General features: G+C 35.6%; 1 protein-coding gene across 1 annotated transcript in view; it reads left to right on the forward strand.

The window, feature by feature from the left end:
• Positions 1–877: 877 nt before the first annotated feature.
• Positions 878–24,370, forward strand: part of PTPRQ (protein tyrosine phosphatase receptor type Q) — a gene marked incomplete at its 3' end in the record, with an annotated part of 172,944 nt that continues 149,451 nt past the window's right edge. The window contains exons 1-9 of the mRNA XM_080935336.1: positions 878–946; positions 1,296–1,407; positions 2,057–2,283; positions 4,795–4,864; positions 8,460–8,659; positions 9,761–10,010; positions 11,827–11,955; positions 13,175–13,321; positions 19,175–19,347. Of these exons, the coding sequence (XP_080791462.1) occupies positions 890–946; positions 1,296–1,407; positions 2,057–2,283; positions 4,795–4,864; positions 8,460–8,659; positions 9,761–10,010; positions 11,827–11,955; positions 13,175–13,321; positions 19,175–19,347 (1,365 nt within the window). The 5' untranslated portion in view covers positions 878–889. The remainder of the gene's footprint in view (positions 947–1,295; positions 1,408–2,056; positions 2,284–4,794; positions 4,865–8,459; positions 8,660–9,760; positions 10,011–11,826; positions 11,956–13,174; positions 13,322–19,174; positions 19,348–24,370) is intronic.

Genomic DNA, 24,370 nt, shown 5'->3' on the forward strand with positions numbered 1-24,370 from the left:
TCATGCAGTAGAGAAACGCTAAAAAACAACAAAGCAAATGATATACTATGAAGGGATATCCTAGGAACAAAAATGAATTCATTAGTTAGCTCTTATAATTATGTTAAAATTCAGAAAAGTAAATGTCATTGAAGATACATTTTCATGACATCTGTACAGAAAGGTCACTTGGTAGTCACTGTTTTCTAACAAGCTGATTATTTAAAAATGTAACTGTAGGCTCTTGATTTTCAAAATTTTTGGAACATTTAAGAAAACAGCTATATTTGAGCCTCTAATTTTCAATATCAGAACTGGAAAACGCTGTAAATCATAAAGGCTTCCCTGTGTCTACAGGATGCTTTGCTCTGCCCTAGAGTCTGTCCTGGGCTGTGAGGAGAGAGCTTTCTAGTGGATCTCATTCCTGGCTGTGGCTTTGTTCCTATCACAGATCTTGGAGGTGGAGAATATCGGGTCTAGTTTTCATTCTAGCAGTTGGCTGGCCCACATGTATTTATATTTGGTCTTGGCAGGAAATTCCTGAAAGTCCTAAAGTATGAAAACTTTTTCCTTGTGAGGGTTTTAAAAGCACATGAAGTAGACAAATTAAGAAGTTTCAGCATCCTGGTGTTTTCTCTCTCTCTCTCTTTCCCTGCCCCGCTTTGTGTTTATGTCTGTGTGTGTGTGTGTGTGTGTGTGTGTGTGTGTGTGTGTGTGTGTGTGCACTGAACCTACAGTTATCCATCCAAGAGTTCATAAATAGTTTAACAAAGGAAGGGCAGAGCTATTGAGTAATCCAGGCTCATTAATTGTGCACTTACCAGGAGGCTCTGACTTTAAATCATTAATGCAGGCAACATTTCTCTCTAGAGCCATCGATGTGATTGTACTGCTAGAAAAAAATGTAATAATGATGGGTTTTCTTTTCTTTTTTCTTTTCCTTTTCATTGGACCTTCAGAGTCGCAGGTAATTCATTCATATGTTCTCTTTAAATATAAGAGGCTGAGTAAGAGGCTCTAGATATTTTGAAGATGTTAGTGTTTCCATGTTGACAAGGAGCTGGCATAGGTAGCAATATTGATTTAGAGTCTGATTACACAGGATATTTTGCAAATTCTCATTTTATTTTAGGTTAGAAAACAGTTATATTACATAACAAATTCATATTTTATAGTAATATGGAACTTTTGGTTTTGCTGTGTTGTGCTACCACAGTTTATGTAGAAAAGTGTTAACTTTGTAAATGATGTGAAATTTATTATTTTAACTCGCTTTTCAGAAATAACGTGGTATGTATGTAACTTTGATGTTCTAGGTTGACATTTCCAGTTCTGTCTATGACACTGGGTCCGATGTGACACTATCTTCAGTTTCTGCCACAACTTACAGCTCCCCTGTGAGCAGAACACTGGCAGCAAATGTGACAAGTGAGTCCCTGTTCTAACTTACTTTTCATTAAATGTTTCTGTTCCTTGTGACTCTGGTGGATAGAAACATTTAAACCGGCAGTGTTTGCTTCATGTGTGTAAAATCAGTAAAGAGCAAAGTGAAATGGAAAGTTAGGAACATGTTTACAATTTGTCTTCTGTGGGTAATCCTGCTCTCCTTTCCTGTCAAAGAGAAAAGATCATTGTTTTTGTTTGTGAGGTGGATTAGAGAGTCTGTGAATGGTGATATTTGGATTATTGGTGTCAAGAAAACAAACTCGCTATACTCCTTAAGGAAAGACCATTTGGTTTGTAAGGCTGTTTCTTGTCTTCTTGCTTCTTGCAGGTATGTCTGGCATTAACAAAGCCTTTCAAAAGATGGCGTAGTATGAAAAGTATGTTTGGCACGTAGTGTCTGATTGCATTCCATATTTTACATTCCTAGAAAAGAATGTTTGTGGTGTTACTGAAAATAATATTACTTAGTCCTTTTTTCTCCCCCAAAGCTGTAGGAAGAATAAATTCATACTGATTTCTGGGAATGTCAAAAGTTTACATTTGTAAATACTTTAAAATTTTTTACTTTTTTGGTGAAAATAGAATAATTGTTTGATCGTTTAATTACATGATTTTTTTTTTCAAAAACTAGAACCAGGGCCTCCAGTCTTCCTAGCCGGGGAAAGAGTTGGCTCTGCTGGGATTCTTCTTTCATGGAATACTCCTCCTAACCCAAATGGAAGAATCATATCTTATGTTGTTAAATACAAGGAAGTGTGTCCATGGCTGCAGACAGTGTATACCCAAGCGAGAGCGAAGCCAGACAGTCTGGAGGTTCTTCTCACCAACCTCAATCCCGGAACAACATATGAGATTAAGGTAAATATTCTGTGAGTACATGCTGAGCATTGAGACAGTAAAACCACGAAGAAAGTGAGTTTTGCCCAACTTGTAAGTCTGCTAGCTGAATGAACCAAGCCATCAAAGAGTGACAAGTTATCATGTGTTCAACATGCAAACACATATGCAAAGCCTGGTGAAGGATTGTAATCTTTCTTCTTTTCTATGCAGATGGATATTTACCTATTATCCACTAAAAAAAAAAAAAAAAAAAAAAAAAGCTTTAGCTTAGTATCTTTCATGGAAAACAAATTGAGCTTAAAGTAACTACTTTAGCTTTCAGAATGAAAAATATTACATGCCATTTATTTATTACATGAAATGTTTAGCTGTGCAAAGAGAGAACCCAGAGCATGCTAGCAAATGCTCAGCCACTAATCCATATCCCAGACTAAAATGCTGATCTTTTTAAATCAGACTTAAGCTTAGCATTGCTATTATTTTCTCTAACTCTGTTACATTTAGAAAGACATTACTTTTAAGTAATGGATTCAAAACCTTCAAAGCAGCAGTTTTACTAAAAACTATCTTCAATTCTGTTTCACTCAATAAACAGCCACTCAACACTTACCCTTTGGTGTTTCTACAAGTGTATGATACTTTGCAACACTAAGTGTTCACAATTTAATGATTTATTTGAATATTTGAAATAAGAGGATCTTGCACAAAGCAGTACTGTTAGATTAAGTAGAAATGTTTGCAGATGAGAAACTAAAGAACAGAGCTATCTTCTTGGCTCCTTTATGTTTCCAACTTTAAAAAGAAAACACATCTCTCTTTAGGATATTTTTATTTATTCATTTATTTACTTACTTACTTATTTATTATGCTGTATGGGGACATGTGTGTCATGTTGCAAGTGTCCATGTGTTGAAGTCAAAGGACAATTTGTGGGAGTTGATTTTTCCTTCCACCTCAAGGGTTCTAGAGCTCTGACTCAGGTTGTCATTCTTGGGGGGAAGCACCCTTATTTTCTGAGCCATCTTCCCAGCCTCAGCACATGCATCTTTTGATTGAGTCTTGAAAATGAATGAGCATAGAGAAGAAAATTTGTAAATGCTGATTTGTGGCCTTTGTAACTGTGGTGGCCTTTCCTAATGCTAAGACAGAATGGCAGAGATTTTGCAAGAAGGGTTTTGACATCTGAAAACTGTAAAGTATATTTTCTACAGACATGCACATATTTAACTGCTATCATAAATACATACCTAGGCATAACAAATAAATATTAAATTTAATGTAAGAAATTATTGCTGAGAGAAGGCCGATTTGCCCGGACTAGTTATGCTCAGATCTCTTTTTATGAGTTTGCATTTCATTTCTCTGAATTCTCTTATTTCAGGCTTGTTTTTTATTTTAAGATTTGATTTATTTATTTTATGTATGTGGGTACACTGTCACTGTCTTCAGACACACCAGGAGAGGGCAGCAGATCCTGTTACAGATGGTTGTGAGCCACCATGTGGTTGGTGGGAATTGAACTCAGGACCTCTGGAAGAGCAGTCAGTGCACTTAACCACTGAGCTATCACCTCTTTAGCCCAGTGTACTCACATACATAAAATAAATAGATAAATCTTATTCCAGGCTTGCTAAGAAGTCTCTAGCCTATGTTTCATCTCTCACTTCATAAATCATGTTGTCACATTTTCTCTTCTCAAATAAATGTTAGCCATTGATGAATTCCAAGGAGAATTTGGCACGCTACAGTTGACTGTCAGTATAACTAATACCTATGGGGAAAGCCTGTTAAGAGGTCTATGTATATTATTCCAGTTAGTCTCAGCAAAACCCCGTAGCATAGGTAAATTATTATTCTCAGTCAAATATGAAAAAAAAAGTGCCTCAGGAGAATTAAGCAAATTGCCTCAAGTTTCCCATCTGTGGAAAAACTACAAGACTGTTGAGTCATACCTTTGTAAAAGCTCAGGAGTTTTAAAGGTGTTCACAGCATCTTCTCTGTCCATTGAGCGATTTCACTAAATCATGCAAATAAGAGTTAGTTTGTGTGCCTGTTAAATTTTAACTTTGTATTCTATGTTGTTCATCAAGCATATTCATTTTTCACTCATACTTTCTCTGACGATTCATTTGCCCAGTTATATAGAGTGTGAGGCTTAAGGTCTGATGTCATACGTAAAGCCTGTTCTATGTATAGTACATATAGTATATATAGGAAAAGACTGAGCTTTGGAACATGAATTACAACTGAATTCATGTTGTACCATTATTTCTTGTATGACCCTGACCATGCCTACTGTTTTCTCTTGTCCAGTTTTTTGTTTGTTTGTTTGTTTGTTTGTGTTTTCATCTAAAGGATGTTGACCAGACCTTTTTCTAGTTTGATTACATGAAATGCTCCCATCCCCGCATGATGCTTTCTAGTTGGGGACTGTTGTAAGAATTACAGAAAGATCACTCTAGAGTTTACCTTGTGGGGAAGTAAACATTGTATTATTTTTGAACAAAAAAATCCTCTGATCTCTTTCAGGTTGCTGCCGAAAACAGTGCTGGCATTGGAGTGTTTAGTGACCCATTTCTTTTTCAAACTGCAGAAAGTGGTAATTTTCCTAAACCATTGAGTCTAAGTTAATTTAATCATGAGTTCTTATCATTTGAAAAATTGGAATGTAATGAAAATGTGATGTAATATGTACAAAATTATTGAGAATGGCTTTTAAATCCTTTTAGTTATTTGAGACATTAAAAATACTCTGGAAAAAAATGTCCTTTCTAATTACCATCTTAGAGGCAGAGCATTTGGAATCCCACACACTCTCGCACATGCGCACACATGCATACACACAAATGGAGTGAAAAAGCATCCATTATTATTTCAGGCAAACCACTCTATTTTAATTTAACTTATTTATTTTAAGGAAAGTTCTTTATCTGAAGCCCTGGCTGACCTTAAAGTCACTCGGCCATCCAGGTTGGCCTTAGACTTAGGATGTTCTTCATAGGTGTCCTGGCTTACAGGTAAGCATCATCATGGGCTACTTTAAGACACCTTTGAGGATATTTGGGTACATTGATGACTCATTCATATTTCTTCAAATACATACACGTTTTTGTGACAAGAGAAGAGGTTAAACATTTATTAAAACAGTCTTTATAAATTTTATGTCTATGGGGCCTCCTCTTAAGAGTGGGTTGTATACCTAGTTAGGCTCCACTGGAGAGATCTAATGCTTTATTTGTCAGCTGGAGACATCTTCTGGGTTATGGATAGGAATGTGTGTCTATTTTTCTGAACACTGGTACTTCATCTGGTGTAGAATGTGCATGCTGCCACAGTATCCATGAATTCATTTGTGCATGGATCCTGTAGTGTTCAGAAGGCCTTGTTTCTCGTTGGATCTTACAATGTAAATCCACTTTTTCCATGTACACTTCTATCTCTTTCACCCTTAGCACCAGGGATATAGGTGTTTTGTGATGTCAGAAATTAAATTTCAGACTTTGGTGATCAGCATATCAATCTGTAAGAGTCAGCCATTATCAAACCAGTTTATTCATCTCCCTTCCTCTTGAGGCTGAGAGGAACTTTGATCTCATTATCAGTTCCTTGCTCCAAGTAATGTCTACGTTTACCAGTATCTCCTGAAATTACTTTTGTGAAATGTATCCAGGGTCTTAACCCACTTTGCAAATCTTGGTGTTCAATGAATTTTCATTTCCTCCTTAGATAACCAAAATACCTTGTCAATATCAAATGAATATAAAGAGAAATAGTGAATTAGACAATACTATCTCCAATTAACAAATATTTACCATGGATCTTATATTCTAATGGGATAAAATGAGCAAATATGTGAATTACCATGCCAGGTATAAGACTATACAATGATGTCTATGATTTTTTGCATTATGTTGTATATGTCAAACTAAAATTCTCCCAATTGCTAAATGTAATTGGGCATGAGTCCTGGTATATCAAGAGGCTACAACAGTTAGTATAGAAGAAAATAAGTGGTCCATTCAGCAATCAAATTGCTGCTTAAGATATGTTAAATTCTACACATTGAATGTGTAATTATCAAATGAGGAAAAATTGTTTTCTGATGAAAAAAAATGTAGGCTAAAGAGAAATAGATACAAACTAATCAGTGAAACCAAGATGAATGAATAATCTTCTGTTCACCAACATTAAAAGCCCAGTACTTAACTCCTTAGGATACTTTTTTCAAGTAAATATATAATTTATTTCAAATTGAAATATTAAAGGGATAACTTATATCTCAATGTCAAAATAGGAATGTAGGAAATGAAACAAAACATAACAAAATAAAACAAAAAAAATCCTAAAACACCACCACCACCAAAACCAACCAGCCAAAGAAACATCAAAGTCTTGATATGTAAGACTTTTGGTATTTTATAGTAAACCTATAGTTGGATCAAAGTGTATGGAATCTTTATAGATAATCTACAAATAATGGTATGCTAATAAATACAATTAACAAGTAGAATATTTAAATAGAGAAAGTCAGAAAGATTTAACATTTTGCTATTTGATTAATGCTATGGCTTTCTGTCTTTGGAAACCAAGCTTCAGAATGAAATAAAAGAGGGGGTTGCCTTATAAATTCTTTCTATTTAATCATTTTTACATACATCCATCCGTCCATCTATCCATCCATCCATCCATCATCCCTCTATCCCTCTATCTATCTATCTATCTATCTATCTATCTATCTATCTATCTATCTATCTATTGGATATCTATCTATCTATCTATCTATCTATCTATCTATTGGATGCAGTCTGACCTCAATCATTTTTGTTTTATTGTATAATCTATCTATCTATCTATTGGAGACAATAGATAGATATCTATCTATTGGAGACAAGGTTCCTCTGTGTAGTCCTAGCTGTCATGGAACTCACTCTGTAAACCAAGCTGGCCTGAAACCAGAGATCTGCCTGCCTCTGCCTCCTGAGTGCTGGGATTAAAGGAGAGACCTCTACCCCTGCTCTTTAACTCTTTTAAGGAGCATCTGGAACTGTGTCTGTGTGCAAGCTATCACTGATAAATAAGTATTCAAGAATACTAATATCATCACAATGATAAAATTTAAAAAGGATTAACATTCATGAAAAATGATTTTATAGTTGTACAGTATAGTGTATTTAACAATCTTAGCCCCTTTACTTTTATTAGTTTCATATACAACAAATAAATTAAATATTCAAAGTTTAATAAACTTCTTCAACTTCATTTTATCGATTCTCCTTAAGAAAAATTTCCACCCATTATTTTAGCTAATAGTAACCATTCTCAATAACTGTAATAATGTTTTTTTGTCATTAAAAAGCATTTGCTTGTAACTTCTTCATTCTCACTGTCTAACTTGTATTGAATCTTTCTTCTGAGGACCTACCTTCGTATTTTTTTTTTTATGGAACAGATTTTGCTGTTTTTGGGCACAATGAAAATTCTAACCATTTAACATCTTAATACTAGTCGCCATTATTGTTGGATGCAGTCTGACCTCAATCATTTTTGTTTTATTGTATAATCTGAAAAATCTTGATTATCTATATGCATACCTATTTTATGTGCACATTTATTCTGATGTAATACATTTGTCACAGAAACCAAACATACAAATTATCATTATAGATAATAATAGATAAGAAATTTGAAGAAATGGTTGATTTTGATGATATATAAAACTCATAATAAAAATCATGAGCTACTAATTGAATATCTACTTGGTGTTAGACACTAGATATTTATAGCATTTTTGGATGTGAATTTTGAATATTTTGAATTTTTATTTTTCCAACTTCTACAGTGCCTACATAGTTCCAAAATATTAAAGAGTAAATTTTCATCCCATGCCTGTTTTTTATTCATCAAAACTATTAATTTAATAGTTTTCATGTGTATTTTAAATCCTCCTTGAGTGAATAGATAGGATGGACCAATAATTCCGAAATGTGTAGACATGATTCAACACATTTTGTAAAACATTCTAAGGTGAAACAAATACACACATATACATATAAAGTTTGTTAGAAAGTTGATTTTATTCATGTATTACATATTTCATTTCATATCAGGCAGAAATGTAATATCCCTGAAGAACACAAGCAGCATTGCAAATTTTACAACGATTTCCCTCTTCCTTTAACCCTTTCTACGTCCAGCTCCAGGTAAAGTGGTGAACCTCACAGTGGAAGCTCTTAACTCTTCTGCAGTGAACTTGATTTGGTATTTACCGCGGCAACCGAATGGCAAAATCACCAGCTTCAAGATCAGTGTCAAACATGCCAGGAGTGGCATAGTAGTGAAGGATGTCTCTATCAAAGTAGAGGACATTTTGTCTGGGAAGTTACCGGAATGTAATGTGAGTGTGATGTAACATGTCACATGTCAAAATTCTTATTATGTTTACATATTCAAGTTTTCTTACATTGTAGAGATATACTCTTGGGCTACAGTGTCATGCTATGTAGACCTGTATTTTAGGGGTGAAAGTTACAGATGGGAAGAGAATATCTCTAGGGCATAATACAGAGATGTCAGGAATGGGGCACCATTGTTTTGGCAGTAGAGGAAGGAGAGGTGAGAATAGACAATGTGGTAGGGCTTGATGTTCCTGTTGGGCGGATACTTTATGAGTCCCCAAGGTGTGAACACGCCATCCCTACTGTTGTACAGACCACAAGTCCATGTGCCATAGAAGAAAGTACCTGTATACAGTCAATGATAGATTAAACTGGTGGGCTGCTTGGTGGCATATCTTTGTGAAAATATTGCCATTTATGTCATTGATGTGAAACCTTCAGAGATACTATGGTATTTCTTCATACCATGCTTTCCAAAGTTACCTTTGGGATATCTTTTATCATGTTATTACTGATGGAGAAATAGCAAAACAGCATTATTTTGTTTTAAATAGTTTAGTGAAGTCTAAAAATCTTCTACTTCAAATTAAGATCCCTTTGAACACACACACACACACACACACACACACACACACACACACACACATGCATATCCACCGTAATATCTGGGAAGGTAACAATTTTGTTGTTTTGTTTTACTTAAGTACTTATGATTAAAAATAATAGGAACAGTCAAGAACACAGATTGAAATTATCTTAGTTTTTTTTTTTTTTGCTCTATTGGGTTAACATGAATTTTAAAATTTTGTGTTGATGATTTAGCTGCTCTGTTATCTCCTTTTTTATCCTACATTACATTCTATGTAGGATTTCAAGATTGAAATATAATGAATACAATAGACATTAGCCTTTGTCTTAACATTGTAGACATTAACAACTATAATTAAAATCTAGCACTTTTTAATGAAGGGTAGTGTGTTAATATTTCACACATAATAAGAAATAATATTTATATTATAAAGAAAATGAATGAGTAGTGTTCTTATGTTTACCTAGAGATACAGGGTGAGTGCTCCTCCTGTGTTTCCTTCCCTCACTAGGAGAACAGTGACTCTTTTCTGTGGAGTACAACCAGCCCCTCTCCAACCCTTGGTAGAGTCACACCTACAGTTCGTACTACACATTCATCCAGCACAGTGGCACGGAATAAGATCAGCTCTGTGTGGAAAGAGCCCATCAGTTTTGTGGTGACTCACTTGAGACCATACACAACGTATCTCTTTGAAGTCTCAGCTGTCACCACTGAAGCAGGGTACATTGACAGTACCATTGTCAGAACACCAGAATCAGGTATGGCTTGATTTTGTTAGAAAAAGTGAAAATGACATGAAGCCATTTACAGACTAATCTTTCATTCTACCCATATAATTGTGGTGTTGTTAACCTTATTTTTCCTTTAAGTAACTCTTTCTCCCATAATAGATAATAGGCATCCACTGGGAATATCTTCATTGCTAAACTAAACATCTAAAAGAAAAAGACATTTGAAAGAGGAGATTCTTCAGATAGTACGACTGACATTTATCAATCCATGACCTTGTAATCCTTCCTAATTTTTTATTGCCTTCCAAATAAACTTAGGTATCTATAGTCTTCCTCATGACATTGCTATTTCCAGAGCTACAAGAAACTACCTGAAACAGCAGAGCTAATATTAACATTTCAGTATCAATAACTACTCATATTTTTATAAACAGTATTTTTCTTGCTTGAAATATTGGGTGCATACTAAGTTTATAATATCAGTACTAATCTGTCACATTATATGTTAGTATCCACATAAACATGTGTACAAAATAAATTATACTTAGAAATATAGGCAGTCATTTGACCTTCTGTGCTATGGGATTTTAGGACTGAATTAGTACAACTGACATCATTCTGACCATTAACTTTTAAGTGGTTGAATTTCTAAACATTTGTTTGTTTACTTTATGTATATGAGTGTTCTATCTGCCTGTACATAAGAGAGCATCAGATTATATTATAGATGGTTGTGAGCCACCATGTGGTTGCTGGGTATTGAACCTAGGACCTCTGGAAGAGCAGCCAGTGCTCCTAACCACTGAACCATCTCTCCAACTCCAAAATTCATATTTCTAAATATAATTGATTTATACATGTGTTTATGTGGATAATAACATATGTGACAGATTAGTATGGATATTATGAATTTTATATTCACCTGATATTTTAGTATACATAATGATACCACACACACTTTCACACACACACATACACACACATACACATACACAGTTATGTATTTGAAGATACTAGAGTTTATATTGTAAGGTGATTTCACTAAAGAAAATTATGTTTTTGCTCAAAGGCATATATGTCAGGTTCTATTATTTTCTTTCACATGTCAATTTGTAAGTATTTTTTATTTAAATAACTATATTTGAATCTTTGTAATGATATTTTCTTTTCTAACTTCTATACAATACAAAATCATTTCATGCAAATCATATAAAATGAAACATATCAGACAAGAGCTCTGAGTACATATTCAGTACCATCCAACTTTTTAAAACAAAACAATACATCCACATTTAATATGCTTCAAAATTTAAATCCTGTAATTTTATCTTCCCAGTATTATATTAAAATCTTCTATCTGTAGATTATACATTTCTTCTTAGAACAAAGATAAATACTAATGTGAAAACATAAAAGTTTAACCTTTTCACCTGTGTGTCCACCAGAGAAAAGGTGTTTCTCAAGCCAAATATCCACATTGGTTGAAAAAAGTAAATACCGAATATATGTATTATATATAACTATACATACGTAATATGCGTATAGCTACATTAGAACAATATGACATTGGCAAGAATTTTATTATATTAATTTGTAGAATAAAGACAACTGCACTATCATATGCTGTACTAGTACATTAGAAAACTGTCAAAAGAGTTTAATCTGATCATTGCATATATTTTATTCAAATTGTTTCATTCTGGACTATTCTGAATTTATTCATGATAAACATCCTTTGCTTTTGTGGTTTTTTAATTCTTCATAGTGTATTACTTGTTTTTAATGGTATATCTCTTTTATCTTAATATATATCATATGTTCCATTTCTCTATAATAATTTCAGTGCCTGAAGGACCACCCCAAAACTGTATAACAGGGAATGTCACAGGAAGGGCCTTTTCAATTTCATGGGACCCACCCACTATTGTCACAGGAAAGTTTAGTTACAGAGTTGAATTATATGGGCCATCAGGTAAGACTCAATTAATTTTCCATTTCCTATTTTGAAGAAATCCATTAAATACATGGATAATCTATAACTCTAAAAATAAACAAATTCCCCCAAAGACCATAAATGGATTATAATAGATTAATAAGGAAACCAAGTTCTTTTGATCTTCTGTCTTACACCATAAATGAGTATACAGATGTTCAGTGGTATTTATAGTGAAGAGAACATTAAGTCTAGACTGTGACAAATCAGGTTTCCATTTAGATCGAACCATTGACTTACAATCTCCAGCTCTCTGGACACACTGCCTGTGCTCTATGCAAAGGTATTGTGAACCCAAATCTGCTGTGAAAAGGTTATTCGAAATGCTGTTGGTGACCTTTAGTGGTAAACAGATTCTCTGTCCTACAAACAGGAAGCCATGAGCATCCTCATGTCAGAGTTAACTAGAGGTATTCTGGAATTCTACAGGAAGATTAGTTTTGTTTTTGTTTTTCCTACTGAATATGAGACCCTGTAGTTACTGTCAAAGTTTACTTCGAGAAATGATCAAACAACATAAACTCTCACATTGTTGTTTATTTGAAAGCACCAAAAGTCCCTTAAAGTTGCAAATCCCTTCCTTGTGAAGTGTCTGTGGTAGGTATCATGTGAGTAGACTCATTTTAAGTAATGTTTGCTTCTAAAAATCTGAAATATGTGAATGTCCTAAAAGTAAAAGATAGTTTATCTCTTGTGCCCCAGTGTGTGCAGGCATGCCTGCACACACACACACACACACACACACACACACACACACACACACACACATGCACATCTTTTCTACTTAGGGTTAGGTTTCAACTCTTGGATACCATATTCCTGTTTTTAATTCAAAGCTTGAACATTAAAAAATGCAAAGGAGAGGGAAGCAGGGGTCAGAGTATGCACAGTTGAAAATGTTATTTTTATTAGGAATAATAAATATTATCTCTCCTTTAACTATACTAAAAATAAAACAGCAACTCAACAGGACTCTGAAACATAAGAAAAGTGATTTTAAGTACCCGTAGTTCTCCATGTTGTTTCTATTGTTTAAATTTGTATCAAACTAAACCAAATATTTCAAATATATTCATCCATAATAACAAAATTTTGTTTAACAATTTGGTCATTGTCCTTGCTTCTATACATGATATGAAATGATTATGTATTCCATCAAATACCCATAAAACCTATGGGTCTGTTCTGCTTTACGCAGGGCGAATTTTGGATAATAGCACAAAAGACCTGCGGTTTGCATTTGCGCATCTCACACCGTTCACAATGTATGATGTCTATGTCGCTGCGGAAACCAGTGCTGGGGTTGGACCCAAGTCAAATCTTTCGGTATTTACTCCCCCAGATGGTAAGAACTTTCTCCTTCATAGGGTTAGTGTGATACGTTTGAAATGTTTGTGAAACTTATTGAATTGGTAACATGTAATTTTAAAGAGGAATTTGATTTGAGTGTACTTAAATATCAGTAATTTCCTTGCTAAGTTATTACCCACTTTATTCTGAGCCTGTGGTCTCTAGAATGTCAAACCCTACAGCATGCTTCATAAAGGAGAAGACCCAAGAGCAGGGGGCACCGTTCACTGTGACAGAGAGCCATTACTATTTTTTAAAGCAAAACATCAAGAAGTCTTAAATTAATAACACACACTTAATCCTGCTTAACAACAGTATTCAGCCAACAGGGAAAAGCTTAACTACAGTAGCAAGCAGACACTGAATGTCTTTTCTCACATAAGTCATATCCAGATAAATCCCTGTATTACCACCACACAAAACAATGTATTTTGATGAGGCATTTTCTGAACTAGCGAGGATTCCTGGTGTGAACAAAGTACAAAATTCTCAGCACTTACAAAATATTTGAAAATAATATGTCTCAAGGAATTATAAGTATGCTTATTAAGCACCAATATTTTGGGTGAAATCTATTGTTAAAGTACGAATTACATTTTCCTGATTCATTCTAAACTTGCTCAATGGCTTCATGGCTGTTTAGATACAATTACTGGCCTAGGAGCTACCATGTTCCAGAGTAAACTAACACTAGACAAGGTTTCCATAGTTTGTGTGGTAGCTAACATTCAATAACTGATAACATATTTTAAGCAAATATGCATATACCTACCTACCCAATTCAACTGGGCATTCTTTCATTGCATTATCACTTGTGAATTAGACCAGTAGAGGGCAGCAGCCATCACAAAATTTTATCTATCTGTCTCTTCAAAGGAAAAAAAAGAAACCTTGATACTCCTTTGTTATTGAAAGACTGTCAGAAACATTAACTTTGTCTATGTACAGTGAAAAAATCTATATATACATAGTGTTGTACGTATATATAATCTGGATATATAGATTAAAATAGAAATGTATCCTCTTGAGGGTAAAGATTTCATTTGTCAATGTTGAGATTTTAGTGTTTTTCCCCATCCAAAGAGCCTTTGCTTTGTGTGATTTCCCTAATGTTTTCTCTAATTTATTCCAAAAAAAAAAAAAAAATGCTTTTGAGCATTTCACTGAAAACTAAGAGCAATTTTGGATGGTTACAATACACAGCAAAGGTTTTCTCAAACTACTCCTTCACCCAATGTTTTAAACATTATTTTATTTATTTATTTATTTATTTATTTATTTATTTATTTATTTATTTATTTATTTATTTATTTATTTATTTATTTATTGTGTGCACATGCATGTGTGTGCGCTGTGTGTATGCTTGTGTGGTGTGTGTGCTGTGTGCATGCTTTTGTGTGTGTGTGTGTGTGTGTGTGTGTGTGTGTGTGTGTGTGTGTGTGTGTGTGTGTGTGGCTTGCATGTGTCTGTTCCAAGGGGCGTGTGTGGAGATAATCAGAGAGCAACTTTCAGGTGTGGGGTTTGGCTCTTTCTTTTTATCTTTGGGTCTGGGATTAGTCTCAGGTGATCTGACTTATTGGCAAATGCTTTTACTCCCAGAGCTACCCGGCCAATCTCATTTTCTAGTCTTATACAATTCGATGCATTTTAAACTTTTGCATGCTTTCCAGTCTATCATGGGGGCTCTATAACTTAGTCCACAATTTTAGATAATTGTCTGGGCAGGGGTGTAGGTCAGTGGCAGACTACATGCTTAGCATGTGTCAGGGACTTGGTTCAGTCTGCAGCATGCAGATCAAAGCAAAGCAAATAAAAATACTGTTTCTTGTTGATCTTGCTCTCTAGCATTTGTCTAAGATAAAGAATTAGATAACATGTTGCAATCAGCAATGCTACCTTTTTTGAATCTGTTGTCCCTTAAAATATATTTCCCTTTATTTTGTCACTTTTTAATTCACCAAGTGCATAAATTCCTAAGCACTCTCTTGCAGATTTTTCAAATGGGTTGTGTGGCAACCCAAATTATCTTGAGTAGATGACTCTAGTTGTTGAATATGACAAACAAATTGTTCTTCCTTTCATCCTACAATCTCTGTCAGCTGCTTATCTCAGAGACTGCATTCTAGAGGCCTTTAGAGAGTAGCCAGTGACTACAAGGAGTCCCACCAACAACTGGAAAGGCAAGAGTCTTACCTGCTCAAGCCTGTCTTCCTTCATGGGGCTTCAATAGCATTCCTTCAGCTGAAGGAAGGGTTTTCATGTAATGCTTTAGGAACTGCAAAATGTTTCCCCTTCTGACATTAGCTAATCCTGCTCCCAGTAACTAATGGTACCATAAAGGACTACTGAAACTAATCAGGCAGGATGACACTTACCTTTGATCCCAGCACTCAGGATGCAAAGGTAAGCAAATTTCTGTGAGTTCAAGGCCAGTCTGTTCTGGACAGCAAGTTTCAGGACATCCAGGGCTGTTACACAGAGAAGAACCAAGAGAAAAACATGCTGCAACTTGCATGAGACAATGAAATAAATAGGTCACCGTATTAGCTAAAGTCAAGTGAAAATTGATATCTGAGTCTCATTCTTTTTCATGTATTTATTATAAAAAAGGTGTGTTTTATTTTAATTAACACTATTTATCCACTGCCTCGTATCTTAAAGGTATTTGATGTTCTGTTTTAAAATAATTAGAACTAGCTTACTTCTCCTAAATTATTGCCTTTAAAGATAACTAGGGTTCTTGTTGATGTTCATGTATTCATAGACCAATGCTGGATTGATCTGGTGAAGAGAATCGCTTGTCTATTGTATCCGGTGTGGTTGAGTTCATGAACAAGAAAGACTCTCAAGATCCGTAGTTATCAGAGGAAATAAGCTGTGACTGTACTAACTATACAGAGTCTAAACCTAAGGTTTATATACACACACCACCTCTATTTTAATGAGTGCTTACCTACTTAGATATGAAGAGAGAAGAAATGGTAATTTAGCCTTGTCCAATGTTCCAAAGATCATACATAACATTATTGGCAAATCACTGAGATTTTCACCACTTTGTGGTTTTCATGAATCCTAGTGGAGTTTAGTTTTTAACCTTCTCTCTGAGCTTTTTAAATAGAAGTTTAATTTGAGGAGATTTAATTATGGAGAAAGTTTTTCTCATGTATTTTACAATACAATCATCCCATTTCACGTCTTCTAACAGCTTTTCATCGAAAACCTTCAAATTATGCAAAAATTACCTTTATTAACTTTGTGTCGGTTCTATTTAGTTTTGCATCAAACTTACAGATACGTGGTTTTGACAGTGACTCAGTTTCTGCTGCTAACTCCTTCAGAATTGATTCTGCACTGCGAATAATTGCCCTGTGTGCTTGGCTTTCTTTAATTTTGTATTGTTCTTAAAGGGATCAAGCTAATCCACACGTGTCTGGATTCTCTGTAAGAGTGTGTGAGATACAAGACAAGTGTCATCTAAAGAGAGAAGACTGTGCTTCTGCTCCACTTCCTTCACCCACTAAGTTTTTTTCTCTTAGGAAAAATAAAGCCTCTTAAATCATTACTTGAATTACAAAAGGATGTACAGGTGTTAAGAAGTTAGTTTTGTTGATGAATATACATAAAATTGTCTGCTATTATTCATAAGTGTAGCTCACAAATTAAGAGACATTAATAATCCATGTGTATTTTCTATAGTACTGGTGTATTTAATGTGTTCATACTATGCTTTCAAAAAGAGGACGAGACAATTCATTTATATTCCAAGTGGTAGACTTGTAGCCCAATTAAATAAAAAAATCAGTTATGAATTATGTGTTAATTTGAATTAATAGGGAAATGCCTGATCTCTTCAGTGATTTACATTATACGATGCTGTCTAAGGTTGTTGCTACACAGCAAGGCCAAAACAATGTAGAGGAAGGTGAAGAGAGGTATTGCTGTGTCTGCTGCTCTATTTATAATTCCTGGAAAGCTTTTTCTAGTCTTGTGTAATATACCAGAGGTAAACACATTGATAGCAACATTGATAGTGCTAGAAACAATAACTTTGATACAATACAACATTTCTGAGAAGTGAACTGTTGGAGAGAGCATTTTGCCTCATTCTTCCCCCTGTTTACAGGTGCCTAGAGTAATGACACATGTATTCGGGGATCATGAATGACTCCATCATAACCCCAGAACTATTTCCCACCAAATTTTATGCTTTCCTTAGATCAGAAAATTGGCAGGGAAAGGAGTCTGAAGAGTGATCTTCCATTGTAGACTCAGAATTGTAGCAAATGACATTGGGCCTCCCCCCACTTTCGATTACAGCTTTTGTCTGTGCTAGATATTTGAGTCTTAACCACCAGAATTCAGCCATAAAGTAGTCAGTTGGTATCTGGAAAACTTTATATCTTTCCATGGTCTAGGTGATTTGTGTACCAATAATTTCATGTAGACAAAGAAAAATAATCTATTGGGAGCAAAACTACAAAGTTATAGCATACTATGTGTTTGAATTAGATATGAATATGTTTTCTGATATAACAATACTTTGGGAATCATGACATCATTTTCAGCGTCTATCTATTGTTTAGAAAGTTCTTCTTTTCTGTTTATTCCTGCAGCAGTGTGGCTCTCTTCTAACTGAAATTTGCTGGCTTTAGTCCACTGTGCAGTGACTAAAGGAAGTGACATTAGTGTCCTGTTCTGTCTTGACCATGAAGGAGGTGTTTTTATATCATATTTTCTCATTCTTGAACATGTAGCTTAGAGGTTTTTTGGTTTGTTTGTTTTTTTTTTTTTTTTTTTTTTTTTTTTTGGATTCTTAAAGTAACCTTATGGTTATTATAAAGGAAAGATAAAACTCATCTGTCCTATAGGTGAGGGGGTGAGGGTTGTCAGGTTACTCACAAACATGATGAAATGCCCAGCCTAATTTTCCCTTGGTTCTTAGTCTTCATGGCACTGGGTTGTCTAACTCTTACTCTTGGCCATTTTAAACACAAGTCTTGTTTTGAATATTCCATGCTTTACATAAACAGTTGTTTGCTTTTCATATTTTTCCCCCAACTGCAAAACGTGAAGATGCCTAAAGGTTGGTCTCACATGGCTAACTTGTAAACTCAGCAAACTTCATAAGCGTCTTCACTCAAGTTCATGCATTAAATTAAGAGACAGTCAATTGCATGTGTCAACTATATTTCCATGTATCCTGATACTGCTTTGGGTTGTGTTGTTATGATATTTGTAAAGACTAGTAAAGGTTTTGACTAGGCATTAATTGTTTATAAAGAGGTTCTCTGGGAAGATTGTTGTTGTTATTGTTGTTGTGGTGGTTGTTGTTTGTGAACTTATAGAGGCATGCATATGCCATGTTGTGATTGTAGAGGTTAGAAAACAACAATTGGGAGTCTATTCTTTTTTTTCCCTTTCATCATGAATTCTGTGGATCCAACTGAGTTGCTCAAGGTCAGGCTGTTAGTCTTGAAGGCAAGTGCTTTACGTCCAAACCCCCCTACCCCCTGCCCTTGCCCCAAGCATCTCTCTGGTCTGAAAATTGTTTCAGCAATGTGGTGCGATGGAACAGTGTGGCTTTTTCTTTGGGGGAAAAAAATTCCATGTTATCCCGTTCCTCATATTTTGAGAAGACTGCACATGCAATTATTTTTAAATTTCCATGCATTTAAGGCATCCTTATGACACAGTTAATTTTTAATATGTTAGTAATTATTCTAGTCAAATTTCCCAGAGCTGTTTATACATCTAATATCATGGGCTAAGGATTTAGGGAGTACTTTGCATTTGAAAATGTATTTATTCTTTCTAATATTTTTCTAAAAATACACTTATATATTTTTAGTTCCAGGAGCAGTGTTTGAGTTACAGATTGCAGAGGTAGAAGCCACAGAAATAAGAATTACTTGGAGGAAACCTCGACAACCAAATGGAATCATCAGCCAGTACCGTGTGAAAGTGTCAGTTCTAGAGACAGGAGTCATTTTGGAAAATACCCTGCTCACAGGACAAGATGAGGTATTAATGTTTATTTCCTGTTTTGCTGAGCCTGTTCCATTGGTTCTGGTCCCTGGTAATTTGGCTGATTTATCATAATTCTGCATTAAGCCTTGACAAACTTGCTACCAGGAAGTAAAATAAATTGAGGTATGCTGAGCTGTTAAGATTATTTTAGGCCTTGTTAGTTAAGTGTTACCATTCTCTTTCATATGAAACATGCCTATTGAACCACCACACAGGACTAAAAGTACTTCTATATGTGGCTTTTATTATCCAGTTAATACATTCCTTGGAGACTATAATTATGATAAATGTTGTTGTAAAGGCTTATAATTGAGAACAGTTGCCAAAAAAAGACTGCTGTCCACAAATAATTTTGTCCTATTTAAACTAATGAACCTAAGGGCCTCAGCATTGCCTTTTCTTATTGAAACCATGTAACTAAATACAAAAACACTCAAGTGTTCCCCTTAACAGGGGAGGACTTGTCTTTGTTAATACATTGCATTTAATTACAGTGGCTACCTTATTTTCTCCTCTTGTCTCTGTTAGGGAGTGAAGGCAGCTGATGCACTTCTGAGATACTACCTTGGCCAAGCCAGCCACCCATCAGTGAGGACCCTTGAAGTCCCCAGACTTCCTTTATCATCATGTTGGCAAGCTAAGGCTGTGTACTTAGGAGTAGCAATTAAAAACATATGTGATGCTTATTAAGAAATTAACTTCTGCAGTTTTCAGTTCAGAATTGCTATTCTAGGTACTAGTTTTATCTGCCCTTTCTCCAGTCCCTCTATTTCTGGTAGCAGACATCCCTTATCTCTGGCATTAATTTCATAATGGTACTCAATGCTATGTAGCTATTCGGGATCTATCATTCCCAGGTTAAATTTCAGTCCTATCTGTCCTTTCTTCTGTGTAATGGATGTGAGCTGTATGTTTTCTGATATTCTAGTTGGCATCTCATCAAAGAGCCAAAGCTTAAGCATCTGTTGCTGCAGAGAACGTCTTAAAATAGATACTTAGTTTTCTTTGAACCAGGTAACAGGTTTCACAAATTTGCTAATGCCATTTGTTGACTAGCCAGACACACCTGTTTCTCTCTAGAAGTCAAAAGGTTCTGGAAAGGGCAGTCAGAAGTCCTGTAACATAGCAGAAAACTTGATAATTAGAGCCATTCAATCTGTATTTAAATATGGTCCTGGCTAGAGGATGAAATGGTTGAGAATGTATGTTCAGAAGACTAATGGTTAGAGCTCAGTGCCTAGTTCCACCATTGTTGGTAGCTTAACCCTGGGGTAGGTGGCCTGACTCTTTTGAACTTCAGACTTGGGAATTACATGAGTTCCTATAACAAGGGTCAATGATGGGGGTTTAATGGTTGATGTGTGTAAAGAGAGCAGCACTGTTGCTGACATGTAGTAAGTTCAGTGCTAATATTTGTGATGGAAGTAATCATGGCATTCGACCTTTCAGTTCACTCAACACTCAGCTCTTAAACCCTTTTAAAAAGGAGAGCCATTCTATTCTCATGTCTGTAGGTGGTGGGGAATCAATGTTTGTTATATCAGATCAGTTTCAGGTATTCTACTTCCTCATGTGGCTGGTTATTGTTCCACTTTGAAGTGTTGATAAGGAATGAGGATACACCAGGCCTAAACCAAGGATCCTTGGGTCTTTACCTTGACTCTGCTGCATGAGTGTGTTGACATGTGGAGTGTATGAACCATGCACTCCCATAGAAGTCTGTATGTGACTTCTACTTTTGTTTGAGGCAGGATGTTTAACTGGTCCAGAGTTTTATTACACAAGCAAGGATGGGTACCCTAGAGCTTCCTCTGCCTCTTTTCTCCCCCTCCCCCATCCCCACTGCAAACACTGGTGCATGTCATCATGCTCAGCTTTGTACTTAGGTCTTAAAGATCTGAACTTTGGTACTCTGGCTTTTCAGGCAGTTGCTTTACCTTGTATCTTGTCGGTTCATGCTTCCCCATTTTATAATGCACCCCCCCCCCCACACACACACGTCTTACAGACTTAGCAGTAGAGCACAGAAGATAAAACTCCTGGCTTAATATCCCTATTGATTATGTTGTTTTCTTGTTGTGGTATCTCTCAGATTAGGTTCTCTCTCTTCACATTGGCCTCCATGTCTGTCTCAAGAGCACTATACATTTTTGGAATCTCCATGGGAGTCACATGTGACCTCAACTTCAAATACAGGGAATGAATACAGTTCCTGAGATATTAACACCTTTCTTCCACAAACCAATGTATGTTCCTTCCTAAATTCACCCTTCCACCCCTTACTGTACATCTCTTAATACTACTTGTTACTTAAATCTTCATCTACTTTTATATGCTGCAACTTTGCAATGCATTAGATTTAAATGATTAAAGCTGTTGTGGTGCTAACAGCTGTCCTTACTATTTTCTAACGTATTTATAGTCCTTTCAGGAACTTGTTTTAAAGCTCTCTTACATATCACAGCACTTTGCTATGTAGTTGTTGGTTTGCTCATTTCTTTTGATGATACCAGGTCTCCCAGTTACGGGTGTGTATCACCATATACACAGAAAATAACCCCTTTTAAAAAGGATCTCACACTTTCAGTTATTGTTTCCGTTTGGTAACCAACCAGTCGTTGGTACACATCGGTTACATGTCTTCTACCTTTTATTTCTGACATTGTGTCTTTTTACCTAGGATGATTGATTCTACCAGGGTTCAAGTATGTCTAGCAATGGAAGTGTGACCAAAATGCAGGTGGTCCCATAGGCTATCTAGTAGAAAGTCAGCTAAGGCAATTAATAGTTTTCCTGTGACAAGGACACTGTTTGAAAAGAGGGTGGTCTATAGCTTACTTAAGCACCTTGCTATGAACAATTATTTGATCTCTTGAACTGATTTTTGTTTTTAAAATTGTTCTTTAAGAGGAGAGATTTGGGAAACTTTAAAATGAGTATTTATGATACATGTATCCGTTTGATTTTTCTTTTAGGATATGACACTATTGTCCTCAATTTGTGAAAGTTTGAAATACTGGGCTCTTCTTTGAATTAACGTCTCTTTAATATTTAATAGTCACACAGAGTATGATGGTTGAGCATCTGTCTCCTTCCTGTGTCTCCACCTTCACTTAGCATTGCTGTCCCTTTCCTGAGTCTCCATTGCTGTCTCATTATGTTGGTTTTCACTGTTGAGAGACTATTGACACAAACTCACCAGCTTAAAAGGAATGCATTCCTGTTGTATGACAGTTCCTTACAGCCACAGTGCAGAACAGACTAATCAAGGTTTCTGCTTAGGGTCTCCTAATGCTGCAGTCAAGGGGTTTACTGAGGCATGGTTTGATCTGGAGATTGACTGAAGGAAACTCCTCTAGGCTTGTTTGCTGTTTGAGAAGAGTTAGTTTTCTTTTTGTTGCAAAACCAAGGGACTTGACTTCCCATTGGCTTTTTGTTTTAGTTGGTGCCACCTCTTACTCCTAGAAGATACTCTAGTCTTTTGCCTAGGTCCTGTTCAATCTGGCCTTTTACTTTATCAAACAAGCAAAGGAAGGTCTGTAAAATGTCATGTGGTTAAATGCCATCATCTCTGTAGCAGTAACAGGTGACATTCACCAATAAGAGGGGGAAGAGTTTATAAGAAGCATAAAAGCAGATGATGGTAGATAATGACGGGGCCAGCTGAGAGGATGCTCACTGCAGATTCACATGTGTTCCAGTGCTAAGCATGCTACTGACTTCATGACTTGAGAAGTGAGGAGGGAGATGTGTATGTATCTAAGTCATCTAGCCCTTCCCTATCATAGGCAAAGGAGTCTAACACAGAACATTGGCATGTTATTCAGTGGGTTTAGAAGTAAACATAGAACTCAAAGCGTGAGTGCTTCAACTGTTTAGGAACGAGACCTGGAGAAGAAAAGGCAGAGACAGGGCATTGTTATTTATGAGGATCGCTTACCATTACCTTCACCGCAAATTTTCTTCCTGCAGCTCATGGGACTCATATGATGGTGAAATTATATAAAAACCAAAATGAAATATTCTTTGTTCTGGTCCACTGGGTCATCGTTGTCACTAGAATGTTGTCCTACTGTCCTTTGTGATTTTCTTGTTTCTTAAACATAGGGATTATTAAAATAATATGAAGTATCTTTAGGAAACTAGGTTTGATATTTAAACAAACATTAGACAAATGTCTTTGAAATCTGAATGTCTGAACCGGAGGACATTTATTTCGACCTCTCAATGTGTATTTGAATGTGTATTTTTAACCAACAATTGGGCATTGAGGCTCTACTAAATACTTCACCAACTGTGGTGATGGGGGTATTAGCACCACAGAAGCAGTTGCTAGCCAATACACTCTAAAATATTGAATATTTTTCTCTACAGGCACACCAATTTTGTTTGTTTTTAGCAACTATGAGGTTCTATGTATTCTGATACACCCAAGACATATATAGACATAAAAGAAGCTTTTATTCTTTTCCTGTTTTGGACTGAAGTATTTTCTTGATGATGTTTACTAGTCAGTACTGCCTTCCTTTCTAGAGCAATAATATTTATTATTGTGCTTCCGGGGAATCAGAAACTATGGAAATCCAGCCTAAATCACTCTTCTATTACAGTTTTCATTAACTTGATCAAATGGCAAGAGAAGAGAGCTAAAATTTGATCAGTGTGATCAAGTGATATCTCCTGGGCACAAGTGTTCAACATCTCATTTGATATCTGGTATCGTAAAATACCATTCTGTGTAGTAATGCAACAATACACAATGATTGGACTTTTAGGATGGACACAGTTTTCTCAAGCAATAGCTTCCTCTTTTCACTGGTTCTGCTTTGCAGATCACCTTTGCCTAGTTTCTCTCCTATAGTTACTTCATTGTGTGGCAATGAGCCTTACACCAAAGTGAGCTGAGTGTTCTTTATTGAGTTAAACTAGGAACACGGTGAGCAGGACTTATTTCTCTATTAGTGTAAATCTTGTCCTTTAAAAAGAAGTTTAAAATTAGTTTACTTTGGATATCATA

The sequence above is a fragment of the Micromys minutus genome, assembly GCF_963924665.1.
Source record: "Micromys minutus genome assembly, chromosome: 22".
NCBI classification, from domain to species: domain Eukaryota; kingdom Metazoa; phylum Chordata; class Mammalia; order Rodentia; family Muridae; genus Micromys; species Micromys minutus.